The sequence below is a fragment of the Scyliorhinus canicula genome, chromosome 8 (genome assembly GCF_902713615.1).
Source record: "Scyliorhinus canicula chromosome 8, sScyCan1.1, whole genome shotgun sequence".
Lineage (NCBI taxonomy): Eukaryota > Metazoa > Chordata > Chondrichthyes > Carcharhiniformes > Scyliorhinidae > Scyliorhinus > Scyliorhinus canicula.
The window spans coordinates 165,831,400-165,852,542 of NC_052153.1; the positions used below are offsets into that span (position 1 = coordinate 165,831,400).

The 21,143-nt window shown below is 45.4% G+C and overlaps 1 protein-coding gene across 1 annotated transcript in view; it reads left to right on the plus strand.

Moving 5' to 3' along the window:
- Nucleotides 1-21,143, plus strand: part of LOC119970025 (ufm1-specific protease 2-like) — a 116,596-nt gene that overhangs the window by 17,652 nt on the left and 77,801 nt on the right. Inside the window, exons 2-4 of the mRNA XM_038803972.1 lie at nt 2,801-2,879; nt 10,028-10,211; nt 17,277-17,340. Of these exons, the coding sequence (XP_038659900.1) occupies nt 2,801-2,879; nt 10,028-10,211; nt 17,277-17,340 (327 nt within the window). The remainder of the gene's footprint in view (nt 1-2,800; nt 2,880-10,027; nt 10,212-17,276; nt 17,341-21,143) is intronic.

Here is a 21,143-nt window from a genome sequence, read left to right on the forward strand (position 1 = left end):
GACGCTTCAGCAGCACAGAGCAAGGAGACGCTCCAGCAGCACAGAGCAAGGAGACGCTTCAGCAGCACAGAGCAAGGAGAGGCTTCAGCAGCACAGAGCAAGGAGACACTTCAGCAGCACAGAGCAAGGAGACGCTTCAGCAGCACAGAGCAAGGAGACGCTTCAGCAGCACAGAGCAAGGAGACGCTTCAGCAGCAGAGAGCAAGGAGACGCTTCAGCAGCATAGAGCAAGGAGACGCTTCAGCAGCACAGAGCAAGGAGATGCTTCAGCAGCACAGAGCAAGGAGACGCTTCAGCAGCACAGAGCAAGGAGACGCTTCCAGCAGCACAGAGCAAGGAGACGCTTCAGCAGCACAGAGCAAGGAGACGCTTCAGCAGCACAGAGCAAGGAGACGCTTCCAGCAGCACAGAGCAAGGAGACGCTTCAGCAGCACAGAGCAAGGAGACGCTTCAGCAGCACAGAGCAAGGAGACGCTTCAGCAGCACAGAGCAAGGAGACGCTTCCAGCAGCACAGAGCAAGGAGACGCTTCAGCAGCACAGAGCAAGGAGACGCTTCAGCAGCACAGAGCAAGGAGACGCTTCAGCAGCACAGAGCAAGGAGAGGCTTCAGCAGCACAGAGCAAGGAGACGCTTCAGCAGCACAGAGCAAGGAGACGCTTCAGCAGCACAGAGCAAGGAGACGCTTCAGCAGCACAGAGCAAGGAGACGCTCCAGCAGCACAGAGCAAGGAGACGCTTCAGCAGCACAGAGCAAGGAGACGCTTCAGCAGCACAGAGCAAGGAGACGCTTCAGCAGCACAGAGCAAGGAGACGCTTCAGCAGCACAGAGCAAGGAGACGCTTTAGCAGCACAGAGCAAGGAGACACTTCAGCAGCACAGAGCAAGGAGACGCTTCCAGCAGCACAGAGCAAGGAGACGCTTCCAGCAGCACAGAGCAAGGAGAGGCTTCAGCAGCACAGAGCAGGGAGACGCTTCCAGCAGCACAGAGCAAGGAGACGCTTCAGCAGCACAGAGCAAGGAGACGCTTTAGCAGCACAGAGCAAGGAGACACTTCAGCAGCACAGAGCAAGGAGACGCTTCCAGCAGCACAGAGCAAGGAGACGCTTCAGCAGCACAGAGCAAGGAGACGCTTCAGCAGCACAGAGCAAGGAGACGCTTCCAGCAGCACAGAGCAAGGAGACGCTTCCAGCAGCACAGAGCAAGGAGACGCTTCCAGCAGCACAGAGCAAGGAGACGCTTCCAGCCAGCACCAAATGGTGACCTCCCCGTGATCCAAGGTGGGCATCGACCCCTTTTGGGTGTTTATGATTATGTGCTCATCATCAATTATTTTTCCAACTATCCAGAAGTTGTGAAGCTCTCGGACCTCGCATCCAGGACCGTCATCAAGGCCTGTAAGGAGACGTTCTCCAGGCATGGTATTCCACTCACTGTCATGAGTTGACAATTGTCCTTGCTTCAGCAGCCAAGAGTGGTCAAGATGTGCACAGCTATATCAGTTTCATCACATCACGTCCAGCCCACATTACCCGCAGTCCAACGGGAAGGCTGAGAAAGGGGTGCACATCGCAAAGCAGCTCATCTGCAAGGCCGCGGATTCTGCTTCTGACGTCAACCTTGCACTGCCTGCGTACAGGGCAACCCCTCTGTCTACCAGCATGTCACCGGCTCAACTCCTGATGGACAGGGAACTGCGGACGACTCTTCCAGCCATACACTTGCCTGATCTGGATCATCACCCGGTGCTGCACAAGGGGCAGAAACCCAGGGACCGGCAAAAGCAGGGCTGTGATGCTCATGCCACCAATTTGCCTGTGCTATCCCCGGCGGATGCTGTTCGGATCAAGCTACCTGATGGAGGCTGGTCAGCTCCAGCGGTTGTTGTCTGACAGGCTGCTCCTCGATCATACGTTGTGCGTATGGCTGATGGCTCTGTTGTGCGGCGGAAAAGACGGCACTGCGCACAGTTGCCCGCCCGCAACCACATTCTTCGGTGTTTCCATCTGTTATTGTGCCACCTCCTGACACCTCGAAACACGAGGCCACAAGTCTGGCTGCAATCCCGCCCATCAAGGCATTCCCGCCACCACCTCTCCGGCGGTCAGCCAGGATCAGACGCAAGCCCAGAGACTGGAGTTATGAACAATTGTTTTGTTTGCTATGTTCTGTTTTCGCACATTCGACACCTGTTTTCATATGTACATATGTTTCCATCTACCATCTCATGTAAATACATTAGTTTTTCGACCTACACATGTAAATACTTTCACATAGGCTGCAGAAAAACATTTCAAAAGGGGAGATGTCATGATATGCATACATGCACATAATGAGATACAGACAGGCAGCTAATGAACACAGAAAACAGGACATAACCAATCAGCAGGCAGAACACTTGGGGGTGGTTTCCCACTATAAAAGGCACGAGGCGCTCACACTCCGCCTCTTTCCACTGGGGACATCTACAGAGTGAGTCCGGTGTATATATCACGTAACGCATACAACACGTGGCTAAGAGCTAGTCTGGTTCAATCAGACAGAGAGATCACACTTAGGTTAGCAGAGAGTTGAACTCACAGAGAACTGTGCTAACTGTGTGACAGGTTCAATAAATCAAATTGAACTAACTTCAAGGTCTGGAGTCTATTTCAGTCATAGCTGCATCCAGTTGCAGCCCGTGTTATCTCAACGTGCTTAACACGACACCAACATCTCCAATTCCTGCAGCACGCCGCATTACAGATTTTCTCCTACATTATTTGGACAGACCAATTGCTTCTTTTTAATCAATTTATTTCAGTTGCCACTTGTTACCAACGATTTGTTGTTTCGAATAACGGGAGGAATTCAGTTGGAAGGAATCCTCAACAAAACAGATGGTGAGTAAATTGCTTATTCAATGCATCCTTGATCTTTAAATTAACCGTTGTACTTTTTAAATTGGAAATATTCCTATCATTGAATAATTTGAATTTTTACTAGCTCTTGAGCAATAAGATTTATCTTTATTGTCTTTAACTCAGACTATTTGATGTTCAGTTTAGCTATTGTAAACGTTGTGTGTTTGAAGAAACGTCACCCTTTGTGAAATGTTATTTGCAACAAGTGCACTTTCCAATTGAGGGACATTCCAGCACTTACATTACCCAATAGATTCTCCTCCTGTTACTTCCAGTTTTCATGGTTGCATCTAATTGTGCTATTGCCTTGATTGTTTAATTAACAAGGCTCAGAATCAATGCTCCTAGTGACAACAGGTCAAATGTTAAAAATTAAAAATAAGTGGTGGGATTCTCCGGGAATCGGCGGGGCGGGCAGAAACAGCGCAGTGGAGTGGCGGGAACCATTCCGGCGTCGGGCTGCCCCAAATGTGAGGAATCCTCCGCACCTTCAGGAGCTAGGATGGCGCCGGAGTTGTTTGCGTCCCGCCGGCTGGCATGGAAGGCCTTTGGCGCCGGGCCAGCCGGGGCCGAAGGGACTCCGCCGTCCAGCACGGGTCGCGCGCATGTGCGGGAGAGTCTGCTGACATCATCCCCGCGCATGCGCAGGGGGGTTCACCTTCGCGCCAGCCATTGCGGAGGCTTACATGGAGCTGGGTGCCCATGGCACAGACCCGTCAACGGATCGGTGGGCCCCGACCGCGGGCCAGGCCACAGTGGGGGCACCCCCCCCCCCCCCCCGGAGTCAGATCGCCCCACGCACCCCCGAGGACCCTGGAGGCCGGCCACGGAGCTGGGGCCCGCCGGTGGGGACCTACCTTGTTTTACGCCGGCGAGACCCAGCAAAAACAGGCAAGAACTCAGCCCACTGCAGGCCGGAGAATCGCCGGGGGGAGGCCGTCGACCAGCGCAGCATGATTCCCGCCCCCGCCAAATCTCCGGCACTGGAGAATTTGGCAGCTAGCGTTGGAGAATCCCGCCCAAGGTGTCAGTCATCTAAGATATAGATGAGGAGAGTGGAGTGCTTATCTGCGGCTGCAGCTTGTCCGGCTCTCGTGTGCCAATCCCGACCTCGGTGAATCGCACTTCAGCATTCATTGGAATTGCACTCGTTACACGTGGCACTGGGACTGGCCCATTAGGATGTCCTGTATCAGTCCGGGACTGGGACCAATTTCGGGGCTGTAGAACTCTCGCGATTCAGTCGTGGTGTCAGCACTTGGTCTCTGAAACGGAGAATCCAGCCACTTATTATTGCCCGTCTTTATTTGCTGCATAATTGCATTGGGTCAGGTTTCTGATTGGTCAGAACTGGTCCCATTATTGTCACCACCTGGATATTCATGAAGTATGTTTGTGAACATGTCCCTGTCCCCTGCAGGCGGGCGCATGGGGACGTGAACACAATCGATTGCCCCCTGCACCATCGGTATCCCGGCCACGCTGGCAAATCTTCGAGCAGTGGCGGACTGGCCAGGGTGTCAGCTTGCCCGATGGCAAGTGGGCCCCTGATGAAGTGGGCCCCCTATATCAAATAAAAAATGCAATAAAGATACAAGCACAGACAACTGTTTTAGTAATAAAAAGGAATAAGAAAAAAAAGAACAGGACACAAATAAGCAGTGAATGAAAAGGAACGAAGCAGGGGAGGTAGTGGAAGGATGTGGAATAGGGGGGCCCGGGTCAGGCATAATTAAGGAAATTCCATGTTTTCAGCAAGAGTGTGTGAATTTAAAGATAAAGTTACAATTCGTGATTTGAGATGGTCGGCAACTTCAAAGGATATCAAGCAGTAGTCTTGGTTCAGCCGATACATTGGTCCGGGCACCGGAGAGCCAAGAAGGGGCCCGTGAATCTCTGAAGGGCCCTTAAAAATTATAATTAATTAGATAAATAAATCTCCAACTTCTTTCCTGAGATTTGTATTCTAACTTAATAAAATATAATTGTTTTTAAAAAGAGCAATACCAAATAAAAATGTAATAAAGAAACAAACAAATAATCACTCAGTGTATGAAGGAACGAAGCAGTGTTAAACGATGTGAAAAGGAGTGGAGGGTGGGGGGGGGGGGCTGGTTCACCCGGGTCGGACATAGTTGGAAAACCACGTTTTCAGCAAGTGTGTGTGAATTTAAAGATAAAGTTACAGATCGTGATTTCAGATGGTCGGCAACTTGAAAGGATATCAAGCAGTACATAGGGTCGTGAGGTCACCGAAAAGGAGAAGCGGTACCTTTGACCGTGAATCATGAGGTCAAAGATATTGAAGTGATAAGCCATGATCGGTAAACTCAAAGGGTTGCGACTTGTAACACTACACTGGTATCAAACTGGACATGTTAACTTTGGTCGTGGGACCATTCTTAATGTCTTACTATAGTCGGACCAAACTTCTAAGTTTCAACAGTTGTCTCAGTTGCTTGCTGGTGTGAACACTGGATAGTGGATTGTCTCCTCTTCTGAAGCTGCATAGGCCACAGTAGTATTGACTAATGAACATAGCCTATTGAAGTGTAAGTAAATTATTTTATCTTTTTTATCCAGTAGGGGTTTATCTGGCGTTCCTTCAAGTTATTCTTGCAATCATCAATATTCATTTTTCACAATGTGGGCTATTTATAATTAAGTTTTTATTTCAGGAATATTACCCCTACCAGCATGGAAAAGAAAAGGCATAAATCTGGGTCACTAAAACGCAAAGAACAAAAAGAAGCAGAAAGGAAGGAATCAGCCAAGCGATGCAGGCCTATTACAGAGTTTATAATACCACAAGCACAATTCACATCAATATCCAGTTCTGCAACAAATAATCAAGAAGCAAGAAACAATGCTCATGGTGATGATGCAATGACATGCGAGTTACAAGAGCACAGAAGAGCTACTTTGAATGTAGAGACAAATACAAGTGCATCCATTACTAATCAACCCCGGCCCAATATTTCTGAAGCACATCCTGTAAATGAACCTACGCAAGAAAATGAAAGATCAATTACTGGAATCTTCCAATATCCATCACGAGCAAAGCTAAAACAGTTTTTTGCTGAACATCCACTTCAGCCACTTGATGATCTGCCATTTGATGCTCGTTTGTATGAGAGGAAAATTATGAATGACTCAGTCCCAATAAAATGGCTAACATATAACAAAGAAAATAGATGCTTATATTGTTCATACTGCTTAGTCTTTGAGTTTCCCAACGCTTGTAATCCATCACCCTTTGTACGTGGCTTTAGTGACTACAGGCGTATTAGCCAGAGCTTGACTTTACATGAATCGACAACAGCACATGTCAGAAATGCTCAGCAATATATCAGTGTGGTTAATGATGGCACCTTAGATAAATTTTTTGCAGCATCACTAATTAAAAGGAAAGAAGAAGTATTGAAGCAGAGAAGTATTGTCATGAGGATTATAGACATCATAAAGATGTTAGGCAAGCAAGCACTTCCTTTTCGAGGTCACAGAAATGAATCGGCCTACACTCTAGATAATAAGGTTCTGAATCATGGCAATTTTTTAGCTACAGTGCAGTTGATGGCAAAATATGACCCCATTATGGCAGCTCACGTTTCTGCAGTGCAAAACAAGTCTAAACAAAGAATCAAACGATTAGAGCAACAAGGAAAGGCTCAAAGTAAAGGCCGTGGTGGACTTGTTACATACCTGAGTAAAACAACTATAAACATGTTAATCAAAATTATGAAGAATATGATACAAGAAAGAATTAGTCATGAAGTTTCTCAAGCAAAATATTATTCTATTCAGGTTGATTCAACACAAGATAATTCATCCATCGATCAGTTTAGCATTATTATTCGGTACGTGCTTAAAGGTATTATCTGTGAGCGACTACTTTCAGTTGTGCCAAGTAATGATGTACAGGACAGGGACTTTATGATCTATTGATTGAAACATTACAGCATCTTAAAATTGACCCCCAAAAATGTTTATCTGATAGCACAGATGGCGCTGCAAGCTACTATGGCCAGTATAATGGTTTACAAAGTAAAATTGCTGATGTGGCTGATCAACATGTTCATATATGGTGCTATGCCCATGTCTTGAATTTGGTGATAACTGAAACAACAAAATGTTGTGTGCCTGCAGTTTCATTTTTCAATTTGCTCCAGAATATAGCAACTTTTGTGAAAGCATCATACAAGAGAATGGCTGTATGGATAGAAGTTGTTGGAAAACATCTAGGACAAGAAAAAATGAAATGATTAAAGCTAATTGGTGAGACCAGATGGTCAGGAAAATCCAATGCAGCAACAACTATATTTGGACGTTTTGATGATGCCGCTGCCAGTACTTTCGTAAATCTATTGACATGCTTATCAAGATTCAGAAAAAGTCTTCTAAAGTTTGAAACCATATTGACAGCATTTACTTACTTGTATATATTTGAAACTACAACCCCGTTATCAAGTTATCTACAGACAAGTGGTTTAGGTATGTTTACTGCATGGAGTTTGGTAGATTCAGCTACAACAAAGTTGAAGAAACAGACAAGAACATTTGATAACGTTCACAGCAAGGCTTTGGAATTTGTAAATAAATGTAATGACAGGATTTCACAGATGAATATGGATGAAAATCAAACATTGGAAATTGATGCGTTGGAAACAGCATTGCCAGTTAAGAGGCAGAGGAAGAAGAAAAGAATGGTAGATGAGCTTATTGATGATGAAAGAAATTCCTCAGATTCTCTAGCTGATTTTCGAGTAAATGTGTTTAACCTAATAATGGATCGCATTGTCCAGTCACTAGAATCATGCTTTGTACAACACAAACAGTTGTATAAAGATTTGTCCTGCTTGGGCCAAGCAAAGTTTAAAACTATTGCAGAGAAGGGCCTTGAAGATGAAGCATTGGAAGGTATTATTAAGCTGTTTCCACAAATCAGCAAAGATCAAGTAATATTGGAATTGTTTTCTTTTGCTTCAAACTTTGATGTATTAAAGCTATTGCTTAGTGATGGTGAGAATATGGATTCCAGTTGCAACAATTATAAAATTTGTAGCACTTGCCCATCGTATGTACTAAAAATTCTGGTATCCAACAGACTTCATGACAAGGCATATGATAACCTTTATAAACTTTATAAAGTCATCTGCACACTATCAGTTACTCAAGTCCAATGTAATAGGACATTTTCAAAGCTAAAGATCATAAAGACAAGGTTAAGAAATTCGCTGTCTGAGGAGAATTTGGAATCATACATGTTGCTATCCATTGAAAAGGAATTGTTAGATGAATTGGATGCAGAAGCAATTATTGGCAGATTCGCACAATCATCTAGCGCAGTGCTTCTCAAAGTGTGGTACGCGTACTGGTGCCGGTACGCGAGCCATCGTCTGCCGATACGTGGAGTGTTTCCAGAAAAGAAAGAGACAGTAATCCTGGATTGGATTGTTTCGCTCACCGGCCCCTGGCACATTGAAAAAAAAACTGCCGGTCCGCCACATCAGATAGTTTGAGCACTGACCTAGCGAACACAAACGATTGCTCTTAATATAGTGGACTGCATGCAATGCTCTATTGTGCTTTTGAACTATCTGTTAATGTGTAATTGTGCAGTAAACTATTTAAAAATATCAACCAATTACTTAAAATTTTTAAAAATAAATACATAATTCAATTATAACATTCTGTATTTACATTTGGTATCTACTGCCAGTAATATGTACAGTACATGTACACTGTAATTACTACACATTTTTTCCACAAAAATTTTAATTGTACCCTTTTTTCCATATGTATTTTTTGAAAATTGTATTTATTCGTTATGAAAATTAAATGATAGCATTGTAGTTGTGGGTGGGCCCCCTTTGTCTCCTGGCAACCAATATTTTTAGACCCAGTCCGCCACTGGGTACAACCCTCATGAGGGTCACGGGTATATCAGCTTAATTTACTCTCAATAAACTTGAATTGTGATCTTCCAGTCTTGCCACCTTTGAGTACATAAAACATATTTTGAGTTTTCATATTGTGTTCAGTGTCTTATTTCTCTACAAGGCACCCACAGAAATATTTATTTCAGAAGCGAAAAGCACCAGCATATTGAAACATTCGTCACAGATTTTGCCGGAGACATCTGTGTGGATCACTCCCTGGATGCTCTTTAACTTTGTAAATGTTGTCAGGTTGACAGCTGCAGATGAAGTATTTGAATGTAATTAGAGGCTTTTTAATGTGATGCTTGTTAGATTTTGCTTCAGCAGCACAGCATCGAGTGCCACATCTTTGATCAAAGATTTGGAATGGGAATCACTGCAACAAAGGAGGGAGAAAAATATGCTGACCACGTTCTATAAAATATGGATGGACTAGTGGGATTTGACAGAAGCAAATCGCCTCCGGCATTGACACAACACGAGGTCGCCAGCCCCTCAACACAAACTACAAAGGCCGTTTGATCCAGGACAGTGCATTGACAATCTTTCTCCCCAAGGACAATCCCGCAATGGAGCAAACTTCCAAAGGAAATAGTCCCAGCCACTTCAAGCCCACCTTGAGGCTATTTCCATTTAAAAGTTTCCATTATCAGGTAGAACATAGAACAGTACAGCACAGAACAGGCCCTTCGGCCCTCGATGTTGTGCCAAGCAATGATCACCCTACTTAAACCCACATACCCGTAACCCAACAATCCCCCCCATTAACCTTACACTACGGGCAATTTAGCATGGCCAATCCACCTAACCGGCACATCTTTGGACTGTGGGAGGAAACCGGAGCACCCGGAGGAAACCCACGCACACACGGGGAGGACGTGCAGACTCCACACAGACAGTGACCCAGCCGGGAATCGAACCTGGGACCCTGGAGCTGTGAAGCATTGATGCTAACCACCATGCTACCGTGAGGTCTATCGTTTCAGCAGGTTACGAGTGGTTCTGCTATACATATAAATGTTGGAATACGGTTATTAGTGTTTTTTTAAATCAAATTTTCCACTGGTGTAACTATATAAGAATGATGGTTATTTTTTATAGATGTAAAATGGAAGAGGTAAGCTGTAAGTATTAATGTTGACACTGACAGCATTTATAACGTTTTTCCTTTCTGTTCACTGAATTCAGAAGAAGGAATTAAAGCAGGCATTAAGGAAGCCATTAAAGAGCTGATCTCTAAGATAAATTCAAGTGCTCTCATCCTAAATGGCCTCCATAGCACACTGTATCTGTGGCCCAAAACCCATGCCAGCACACACTCTTCAAAACTTACAGATGACACTGGATGCAGAAACATCTTAAAATATGTTCCGTAAGTAGCAAAATGGAATATGTTACATTAGTGCATGTTTCTGATGTCATACAGTGGCTTCTGGGATTTCAATAAAGTTTACGGTGCAAGGAATACATTTTCATAGGTGTATTTCCTTTGAACATCTCTGGCCATTCTCCCAGTGAGCCAGAGAAGACACAGCCAGAGTGAAGCACGGTGAAGAGTGAGTTTGGGAATTTGAAGCGAGGTGGGAATTTGAAGCTGGGTAGGGAGGAGGTGTTTTTTAACCCTGATAAGTAGTTTTTCTTTTCATTTGTTGAATTTTTTCTTTCTTTCATTTTTTGGAATTGTAATTGTTTAAGTTAACCTAAGGTTTAAGACGTGGCAGGATATCCCAGACCCATGTCATGCTCCTCGTGTGCGATGTGGGAGCTCAGGGACATGTCCGCTGACCCTGGCTCCTTCACGTGCAAGAAGTGTGTCCAGCTGCAGCTCCTGTTAGACCGCTTGACGGCTCTGAAGCTGCAGATGGACTCACATTGGAGCATCCGCGAATCTGAGAACGTCGTGGATAGCACGTTTAGCGAGTTGGTCACACCGCAGGTGAAAGTTACTGAGGGAGACAGAAAATGAGTGACCAAAAGACAGAGCAAGACTAGGAAGGCAGTGCAGGTGTCCCCTGCGGTCATCTCCCTTCAAAACAGATGTACCGCTTTGGAAACTGTTGAGGGAGATGGCTCACCAGGGAAGGCAGCAGCAGCCAGGTTCATGGCACCGTGGCTGGCTCTGCTGCACAGGAGGGCAGGAAGAAGAATGGCAGGGCTATAGTGATAGGGGACTCAATCATAAAGGGAATAGACAAGCGGTTCTGCAGACGCAATCGAGACTACAGAATGGTATGGTGCCTCCCTGGTACAAGGGTCGTCTCGGAGCAGCTGCAGGAAATTCTGGGGGGGAAGGGGAACAGCCAGCTGCCATGGTGCACATAGGCACCAACGATATAGGTAAAAAAACAGGATGAGGCCCTACAAGCTGAATTCAGTGAGTTAGGAGTTAAACTAAAATGTAGGACCTCAATGGTAGTAACCTCAGGATTGCTACCTGTGTCATGGGTTAGTCAGAGTAGGAATGTCAGGATAGATAGGATGAATGCGTGGCTCGAGAGATGGTGCAAGAGGGAGGGATTCAAATTCCTGGGACATTGGAACCGGTTCTGGGGGAGGTGGGACCAGTACAAACCGGATGGTCTGCACCTTGGCAGGACTGGAACCGATGTGCCACGTGGGGAGTTTGTTGGTGCTGTTGGGAAGGGTTCCAACTAATGTGGCAGGGGGATGGGAACCGATGCAGGAAGTCGGAGGGACGTAAAACGGGGCCAGAAAAAAAAGCAGTGTGGTGATATGCATCACTGTAAATACACAAGGGGTTAATGTAAATACACGTAGACTAGATAGACACTAGAAGGAGCACCATAGACATCATGACACAGATATTCAACCAATAGGTCAGTAAGATAGGACACGACCAATGGGCATTCACGATACACACAGAGGTGACACAACCACAGGAGGGCATTACACCAACCCATATAAAAGGACACTGCACGCAATCTCGGCTTCTTTCTAGTGGAGACACTCAGTGAGTACACAGGGTTGATTTGAAACACATCACACCCACCACGTGGATTGTAGCAGACTGGTTCGTCAGTCTGAGTACCTATAGCAGGATTAATAGGAGAGTCAAATCCAAGTAGGAGAATTGTTAACAGTTTAATAAATGTGTTAAAGCTATCTCCAAGTCTGAACCTTCCTTTATCAGAATGTTACGTCAAGAGCGTAACAAACATGGTGCCCAGGAGTGACCTGTTTAAATCCATATAGTTACAACTTGTCAGAGTGCACATCAAGGAAGCAGCTTATGCTACGTCAAGAGCATAACAAAACAAGCAGTAAGGGGGAAAGTGTAAGGCAGAGAAGCCATAGTCAAAAATAAAAAAGGGCCACAGTACAGGGTAGTGACTGAAGAGAGTGTGAAAAGGGAGGTGGCCAAGGCAATATTGAGGGTGTTGTACCTAAATGCACGCAGTATACGGAACAAGGTAAATCAGCTTGTTGCGCACATTCAAATTGGCCGGTACAATGTTGTGGGCATCACACAAACGTGGCTGCAAGGGGATCAGGGCTGGGATCTAAATATCCAAGGATATGTGTCCTATCGAAAGGATAGGCAGATGGGCAAAGGGGGCAGGGTTGCATTGTTAGTAATGAATGAAGTTAAATCAATAGTAAGGAACAATATAGGATCAGAAGGCATAGAATCTCTGTGCGTAGAGTTGAGGAATCGCAAAGGTGAAAAGGCCCTGATGGGTGTTATGGACAGGCTCCCTAGCAGTAGGAGGTGGGGCAGAAAATAAATCAGGAGATATAAAAGGCATGTACAAAAGGAAATATTACATTAATCATGGGGACTTCAATATGCAAGTGAAGTGGGAAAATCAGGTTGGTATTTTTGGAACGTCTAAGAGATGTTTTTTTGGAGCAGCTTGTGACAGACCCTACAAGGGAACAGGCAATTCTGGATTTGGTGATATGTATGAGGTGACTTAGTAATATAAAGGAAGATAGGAAGAGGTTTTTAAAAACTTGAACGGGTGCGTCACGTGATGTGAGCGCGGGAGCAGCTGCGTATTTGTGAGCTCTGGCACTGCTCCTCTTTTAACCTTTTTAAAAATCTGTGTACATATTCTTTGATGTTTTCTTGGTTTACACAGTTTTTACAATATCCCGAGATGTGTTGGGCAGTGTTTCGTCACTACCAAGTCGAGACAAAACACTTCATATTTATTTGTGGCGGCTGGAAGAATCTGGGGTGGGGCCTTAACTTCAGTGGCACAGCGGCTTTTGGGAGGTTTCCACATTGACGGTGCATTGTGCATCGACGGATGATGGTTGCTCACGATGAGATTCATCCATCGGAATGTCTCAGCTCTGCGGAAGGTCACCAAAGCCCAATTTCAAGAGCTGCAAGACACTTTCATGGAGATGTTGGAGGCGCACGAGGAGGTTCTTTTTGCAGAGAGCGCATTGTCAATGGAGCACATTTAATCCTGTCTCCAAGTCTGGGGGTGGGATTGGCCTTCTGACCCCTGATCCTGTGTCACCCTCTACATATCTTTGTATCATCTGCAAACTTAGCAACAGTGCCTTCAGTTCCTTCTTCCAGATCATTAATGTAGATTGTGAAAAGTTGTGGTCCCAGCACAGACCCCTGAGGCACACCACTAGTCACCGGCTGCCATCCTGAAACAAAACCCATTTATCCCCACTCTCTTCCTTCTACCAGTCTGCCAATCTTCTATCCATGCCAGGATTGTACCCATAACACCATGAGCGCTTAACTTATTCAACAGTCTCCTATGCAACACCTTGTCAAAGGCCTTCTGGAAATCTAAATAAATCATGTCCACTGGTTTCCTTTGTCTAACTTCCTTGTTACCTCCTCAAAGAACTCAAACAGATTTGTCAGACATGACGTCCCCTTGACAAAGCCGTGCGGACTCAGTCCTATTTTATCATGCACTTCCAAGTACTCTGCAATCTCATTTTTAATAATGGACTCTAAAATCTTGCCAATGGCCAAAATCAGTCTAACCGGCCTATACTTTCCTGTCTTCTGCCTCCCTCCCTCCTAAACAGCGGTGTTACAATAGCCACTTTCCAGTCCTCTGATCATCTGGGTAGATTCCCCGGGCTGTGTGCCAGCTTCTCTTCCTCCCTAAGAGTGCCCAAGCGTCCCTAGCTTCCTCCTTGGGATGGAAGGACAATTGTAGTGAGATTGAGAAGCCCCACCATCCTCTGGCATTGGCAGTTGTTGATCCCCACAAGTGGCTGCCATGGAGTGAATGTCTTGCACCAGTGCAGGACAGATGTCTTGCACCAAGGTGTCCAAATCAGCCGCCACCCTCGTTGTGTTGACCTGGTTGCTTCAAGAGTCTATCTCCTCAGACAGAAGGTGGGATAGCTCCTCTATTCTATCTTGCAATCTGAAGAATGTAGCTGACACCTCTTCCCGATGTTCCCAGCATTGTTTTTGGAGCTCCAGCAACTGAGGCATGAGCAAGTCCAGAAGCTCGTCATCTGACCGGGTCTCAACAGATTCTGGGCGTCCACCAATTTTTCAAGTGCTGGCACACTGCCTCCACCTGCTGTGGATCAGAGAGTGAGTTGAAATGAAATTAAAATGAAATGAAAATCGCTTATTATCACAAGTAGACTTCAAATGAAGTTACTGTGAAAAGCCCCTAGTCGCCACATTCCGGCGCCTGTTCGGGGATGCTGGTATTGGAATTGAACCGTGCTGCTGGCCTGTCTTGTTCTGCTTTAAAAGGCAGCTCTTTAGCCCTATGCTAAACCAGCCCCTTAAACCAGTTGCCAACCAGAGTGTGACCCTGAGACCTCTCTGACATTAAGTCCCACTGAAATGCGAGTCTCCAAGCTGGTGGAGGGTGCAAGTGAAAACTGTGATGGTTCTTTGATGTGAACATATGAGAAATCTTCCTCGCTGGTGTTGGAGCCTTTGAGGATCCGTCTGGTTGACTTCCTGGCCTGCTGTTCTGATATGCCTACGAGAAAGGGAGATTTCTTTAGTTCATGGCAGGGGGCCCTCACAAACTGGAGACAGGATTCATGTCAGTTTGATGTGATTGATGATGGCGTTCTGGATCCTCTCTTGGTTTACTGGAGCCCACCTCACCCGAGGTAGAGAGGCCATCCAGGTTTTCCCTCGTCAGCTGGAGGGCTCTCTCCTCAAATTCAGGGAGGACTTTATACTCGGACATTCCTCTGTCCGTTTGTGATCTCTCCCTCTTTTTATGTGCCAGCTGGTCCTGCATGAAAACAGATAGAGAGGGTGTAAGCAGGACACGTGTCAGGGCAGGTGGTAAGGGTGCCTGGCATGTGTGGATGGTGAGTGGGAGGCGATGAGGACACAATTCGCTGGGGACATGAAGATGATCGTGGGAGAGGAATAGGTGATGCCGCTTGAGCTGAGTCAGTGAGTGAACTCCTTGTGGATGTGTGATGGGGTGTGAGAGTGATGGGAGCAGTGAATTAACCTGACAGAACAAAGGAGATCATTCATCCTTTTCTGGCACCAGATGCATGGACTGCCTTTATAGGGAGTTGATGTTGAACTCCGTTGCCACCACCCCCATGCTGGATTTTGTGTCTTGGCTTATTGGTCTCCTCCTCTGTGAGGGTAAAGGATGTCACCGTGCACCTCCACTGCATTGAACAGTCTGATGAGGGTGGTCTCTGAAAATCCAATTATTTGCAGCCATCCTTTGCCTTGGGCTGGGGTCGCTGGGGCAGCCATTAAATGTTTTTTTCTATGTTTTGTCATGTTCTGTAGACTGGCTGACGTGAGAGATGAACGACAGAACATGTAGTTTAAAATAATTTATTATAGAACAAACTGCATGATAAGATAACTAAGATAAACAAACTAACAGCCAACTAACAGTAAACAACTCTTATGGAACCACTGCAAAGAGGTCTATCTCCCAGCACGATCAACTCCCAACTCCCGGGTCACATGGTGACGTGATGGGTTTGCAAAGCCACCTAGTGGTTGGGGGTTGTGCATAACATTATGTACAAACTTACATTGTGCATATCATCACATGTTCCTCACAGTATGGCGTGAAAACCAATCACTGCTTCTGGCGGACTTAACACCGCTTTCCCTGCCCGCTATCGCATTCTGCCAATTTTTGACAAAATTCTGCCCAAAATCTGGAGCTGTGTTGCATCAAAGCAGTATCTTTGTTTTATCCATTGCTATGCTTGAGCAGTAAACTTATGATGAAGTTTCCCACTTTCTTGGAACTTCATAGAATCATAGAATCCCTACAGTGCAGAAGGAAGCCATTTGGCCCATCAACTCTAAACCAACCCTCTGAAAGAGCACCCCACCTAGGCCTACTCCCCTGCCCTATCCCTGTAACCTCGTAATCCCACCCAACATTTGGACACTGAGAGACAATTTGGAATATCCAATCCAGAGCGACACGGTGGCACACTGGTTAGCACTGCTGCCTCACGCCGCCGAGGACCCGGGTTCGATCCCGGCCTCGGGTCACTGTCCATGTGGAGTTTGTACATTCTCCCCATCTGTGTGGGTCTCACCCCAAAACCCCAAAAATGTGCAGGGTAAGTGGATTGTCCACGCTAAATTGCCCATTAACCGGGGAAAGAAAATAATTGAGTATTCTAAATGAAAATAAAATAGAATGGCCAATCCACCTCACTTGCACATCTTTGGACAGTGGGAGGATACCAGAGCACCTGGAGGAAACCCACGCAGACACAGGAAGAATGTGCAAACTTCACACAGTCACCCGAGCTCAGAGTTGAACCCCGGTCCCTGGTGCTGTGAGGCAGCAGTGCTAACCACTTATTTAATAATAATAATCTTTTATTGTCACAAGTATGAAGTTACTGTGAAAAGCCCCTAGTCGCCACATTCCAGCTCCTGTTCAGGGAGGCTGGAACGGGAATTGAACCCGCGCTGCTGGCCATATTCTGCATCACAAACCAGCTGTCTAGCCCACTGAACTAAACCCACCCCTATTCCAAGAATTTTATTGAACTCTCTATATCTTTATGAATTCAATCTTTTCATACAGTGGCAGACCAGAAAGACAATTCAGTGGTATCGCGAAAACTGTATCGGTGACCATGCAGCCTCCAACCAATCCTACTGTCATGGAGGTGTGTGTTGCTCTCATCCACTATTCCACATGAAAATGAAATGAAATGAAAATCGCTTATTGTCACGAGTAGGCTTCAATGAAGTTACTGTGAAAAGCCCCTAGTCGCCACATTCCGGCACCTGTCCAGGGAGGCTGGTACGTGGTTCCCATGGAATGGACACGAATGAAAGAAATCTTCACCTTCATATTTCTCTGGTCTCTTTTACATCGATGGAAATGAAAATAATCCTATAGTTTCTGAATCTACCTGTGCCAATACTGCTAATGCAGGACATGGACAGTAAAGTTCTATTTGTCTGCTGTGTCATCACAATGTACAATTTTCCTTTCAGGCTGGAGGTCAGTAGATTTTTGAAAAAGACTACCAAAACAGGATCATTTAGATTCTCATTTCCGGTAGGCATACAGAGTATATTCATAATTTTTCATTTGAAGGATTTCTTGAATTTGCGTGTTTATGCTAAGGCAATATCTGTACTGTTTTTAAGATAGCCAGCTAGACTATTCTAGTAGTGATATACAGTAGGGGCAATTTTCCCTGTCTTCACTTGCATTGCAGGACATTCAAAACCATGAGCATGGTTTGCAACATCAACTACACAGATTCGCACATTTTGTCAACTTCATTTTGTAAAGAGAAAGTGGGCCGGATAGAGGCTTTGCAAACTTAATAATAATAATCTTTATTATTGTCACAAGTAGGCTTACATTAACATTGCAATGAAGTTACTGTGAAAATCCCCTAGTCGCCGGGTATACTGAGGGAGAATTCAGAATGTCCAATTCACCTAACAAGCATGTCTTTTGGGACTTGTGAGAGGAAACCGGAGCACCCGGAGGAAATCCACGCAGACATGCCAAACTTCATTGCTTGTTTAAAATTGGTCACACACGCATCTCGTAACTTTCCCATGAATAGACAAGGATTTGGGTACCCTGACTTCTAGGAGTCGTCTCTGAAACGTTTGCTTTTTGGATGATGGTAGCACTATTTCATTAACAATATTGCTCTTTCGATTTTGCACCACGGCATGAAAGGCATCAATCCCGCCCCCGCCGTGTCCCAAGTTTTCCGCCGCCCAAAATTCGGCGGGGGCGGGAATTGCGCCGCGCCGGTCAGCAGGCCTCCCGTGCCGCTTGGCGGGCCCCCCGTGGCGATTCTCCGGCCCGTGATGGGCTGAAGTCCCGCAGCTGACAGGCCTTTCCCGCTGGTGTGGTTTAAACCACCTCTCTTACCGGCGGGATTGGCAGTGCGGGTGGGCTCCGGGGTCCTGGGGGGGGGGGGGGAGAAATGAGGCAATCTGACCCCGGGGGGTGCCCCCACAGTGGCCTGGCCCGCGATCGGGGCCCACCCTTTTTCTTCCGCACCCGCCATGGCCTTCACTATGGTGGAGGCGGAAGAGACCCCTCCCCTGCGCCAGGTAGGGGAGAATCCTGGCCCTGATCTCAATTCAGTCACTTCTGCTGCTGTCTAAGTTTTCTTCTTGCCACTAAAAGGATTACTTCTGAACACAAAATGTCAACCATTTTGTTTACAGTCATGAAAATAATCAGATGGGAAGTTCTTTCTGAGTTCCAATGGAAGTTCTAGATTGAGCAGTTATTTATTGAGGACAAAAAGGTAGCAGCAGCTGTCTCTCACGTATTACGTATGATGTGGAGATGCCGGTGATTGGGGTGGGCACAGTAAGCAGTCTTATAACACCAGATTAAAGTCCAAAAGGTTTATTTGGAATCACTAACTTTGGAGCACAGCTCCTTCCTTGGGTGAATGAAGAGGTAGGTTACACAAACACATCATATTTAGACAAAGCCAATGATGCAAAATGCTACTTTGAATGCTTTAAATGCGAGTCTTTGCAGGTAATTAAGTCTTTACCGGTCCAGATGGTGCGACTGGAGAGGATAATCACAGGTTAAAGAGGTGCGCATTGTCTCAATGGACAGTTGGGAGGATTTTGCAAGCCCAGGCCAGAGGTTGGGGGATTAAATGTAGTGAGACATGAATCCAAGGTATTGGGACTGATTCTAGGAAGGTGGGAACTGTTCAAGCTCAACAGGTTGCATCCCAGCATGACCGGGACCAACATCCTCGCAAGGGTATTGGCTAGTACTGTGGGGGAGGGTTTAAACCAGAGTAGCAGGGGGTGGGAACCTGAGTGAGGAGACACAAGAGAGCGAAACAAAGATAGAAATTAAAGGTGAAAGAATAAAAGGCAAAAATGGAAGGCAGAGGAAACAAGGGCTAGCAGGAAAAAAGACCACAATACAAAATTGTGTAAAACAGACAGGCCTAAAGACACGTTATCTGATTACAAGGAGCATTCACTAGAAGATAACAGTGCAAATAGATGTAAAATGGTATGATATGATAGCAAATATGGAGTCATGTTTGCAGAGTGACCAAGGCTGGGAACTAAATATCCAAGAGTAATCAATGTTTAGGAAGAACAGTCAAAAAAGGAAAAGGCTGGTGTTCTTCATTCAGGACAAAATCAATGCATTGGTGAGAAAGGATATTGGCTCAGAAAATCAAGATGTAGATCAGGATTAGGATTCAAGAGAGTCACATTCCTGAGAGAACGAATGATAAGCATGGGAAGTTTAGGGTGCCTTGAATAACAAGGGATATTGTGAACCTATTCAAAAAGAATAAGGAGACTTTCTTGAATGGTCCAAAGGGTGGGGACAGTCGAAACCCTTGAGGAGTATAAAGAAAGGTACTGAAGCCGGAAATTAGGAGGGCTATGAGGGGTCATGAAAAGTCCTTGGCAAGTAGGATTATAGGTGAATCCGAAGGCTTTTTATTCATATGTAAAAAGCAGGGAAAGGATTGGACCACTTAAGGACAGTGGGGGAATCTATATGTTGAGCCACAGGAAATGGGCAAGGTACTAAATGAGTACTTTGCATCAGAGTTCACAAAGAAAAGGACTTTGCAGTAAATGATTTTGGGTGCAGTGTGTGGACAGTCTGGATCATGTTAACATCAAAAAGGAAGAGGTATTAGGTCTTAAAAGATATTAAGGTAGACAAGTCTCCTTGGCCGGATGGGAATTACCTCAGAATACTGAAGGAAGCAAGGGAGGAAATTGCTGGGGCCTTGACTGACATCTTTGTATCCTCATTGGATACAGATGAGATTCCAGAGGAGTGGGGAATAGCCAATGTGGTACCGGTGTTTAAGAAAGGTAGCAGGGATAATCCTGGAAACTATTGAATGTTGAGCCTCACATTGATAGTAGATAAATTATTGGAGAGAATTCTCAGGGACAGGATTTACACCCATTTGGAAACAAATGGACTCATTAGCGATAGCGTGGTTTTGTGAAGGGGAGGTCGTGCCTCACTAACTTGATCAAGTTTTTTGAGGAGGTGACAAAGATGATTGATGAGAGGAGGGCGGTGAATGTTGTTCACATGGACTTCAGTAAAGCCTTTGACAAGGTGTCTCATGGCAGACTGGTACAAAAGGTGAAGTCACATGGGATGAGAGGTGAGGTAGTAAGATGGATACAGAACTAGCTCGGTCACAGAAGGCAAAGGGTAGCAGTAGAAGGGTGTTTTTCTGAATGCAAGTTTGCGACTAGTGGTGTTCCACAGGGATCGGTGCTTGGGCCTCTGTTGTTTGTAGTGTACATAAATTATTTGGAGGAAAATGTAGCCTGTCTCATTAGTAAGTTTGTGGATGACACCAAGGTTGGTTGAGTGGCAGATAGTGTTGAGGATTGTCAGTGGATACAGCAGGACTTAGATAGGTTGGAGACTTGGGCAGAGAAATGGCAAATGGAGTTTAATCCAGACAAATGTGAGGTGACGCATTTTGGTAGGGCTAACATAGAGGGGAAATATATGGTAAATGGCAAAACTCTTAGGAATATAGAAAGTCAGAGAGATCTGGGCATACAAGTCCACAGATCTTTTAAGGTGACAACACAAGTGAACAAGGTAGTCAAGAAAGCATACGGAATGCTTGCCTTCATTGGACGGGACATCGAGTATAAAAACTGGCAAGTCATGCTGCAGTTGTCAATGTTCTCTGTTGATTATTCTTTTGTCTACTAAGTACATACTGTGTACGTTCCCTCGGCCGCAGAAAAATACTTTTCACTGTACTTCGGTACATGTGACAATAAATCAAATGAAATCAAATCAAATCAAAGTTGTATAGAACCATGGTAAGGCTGCACTTGAAATAT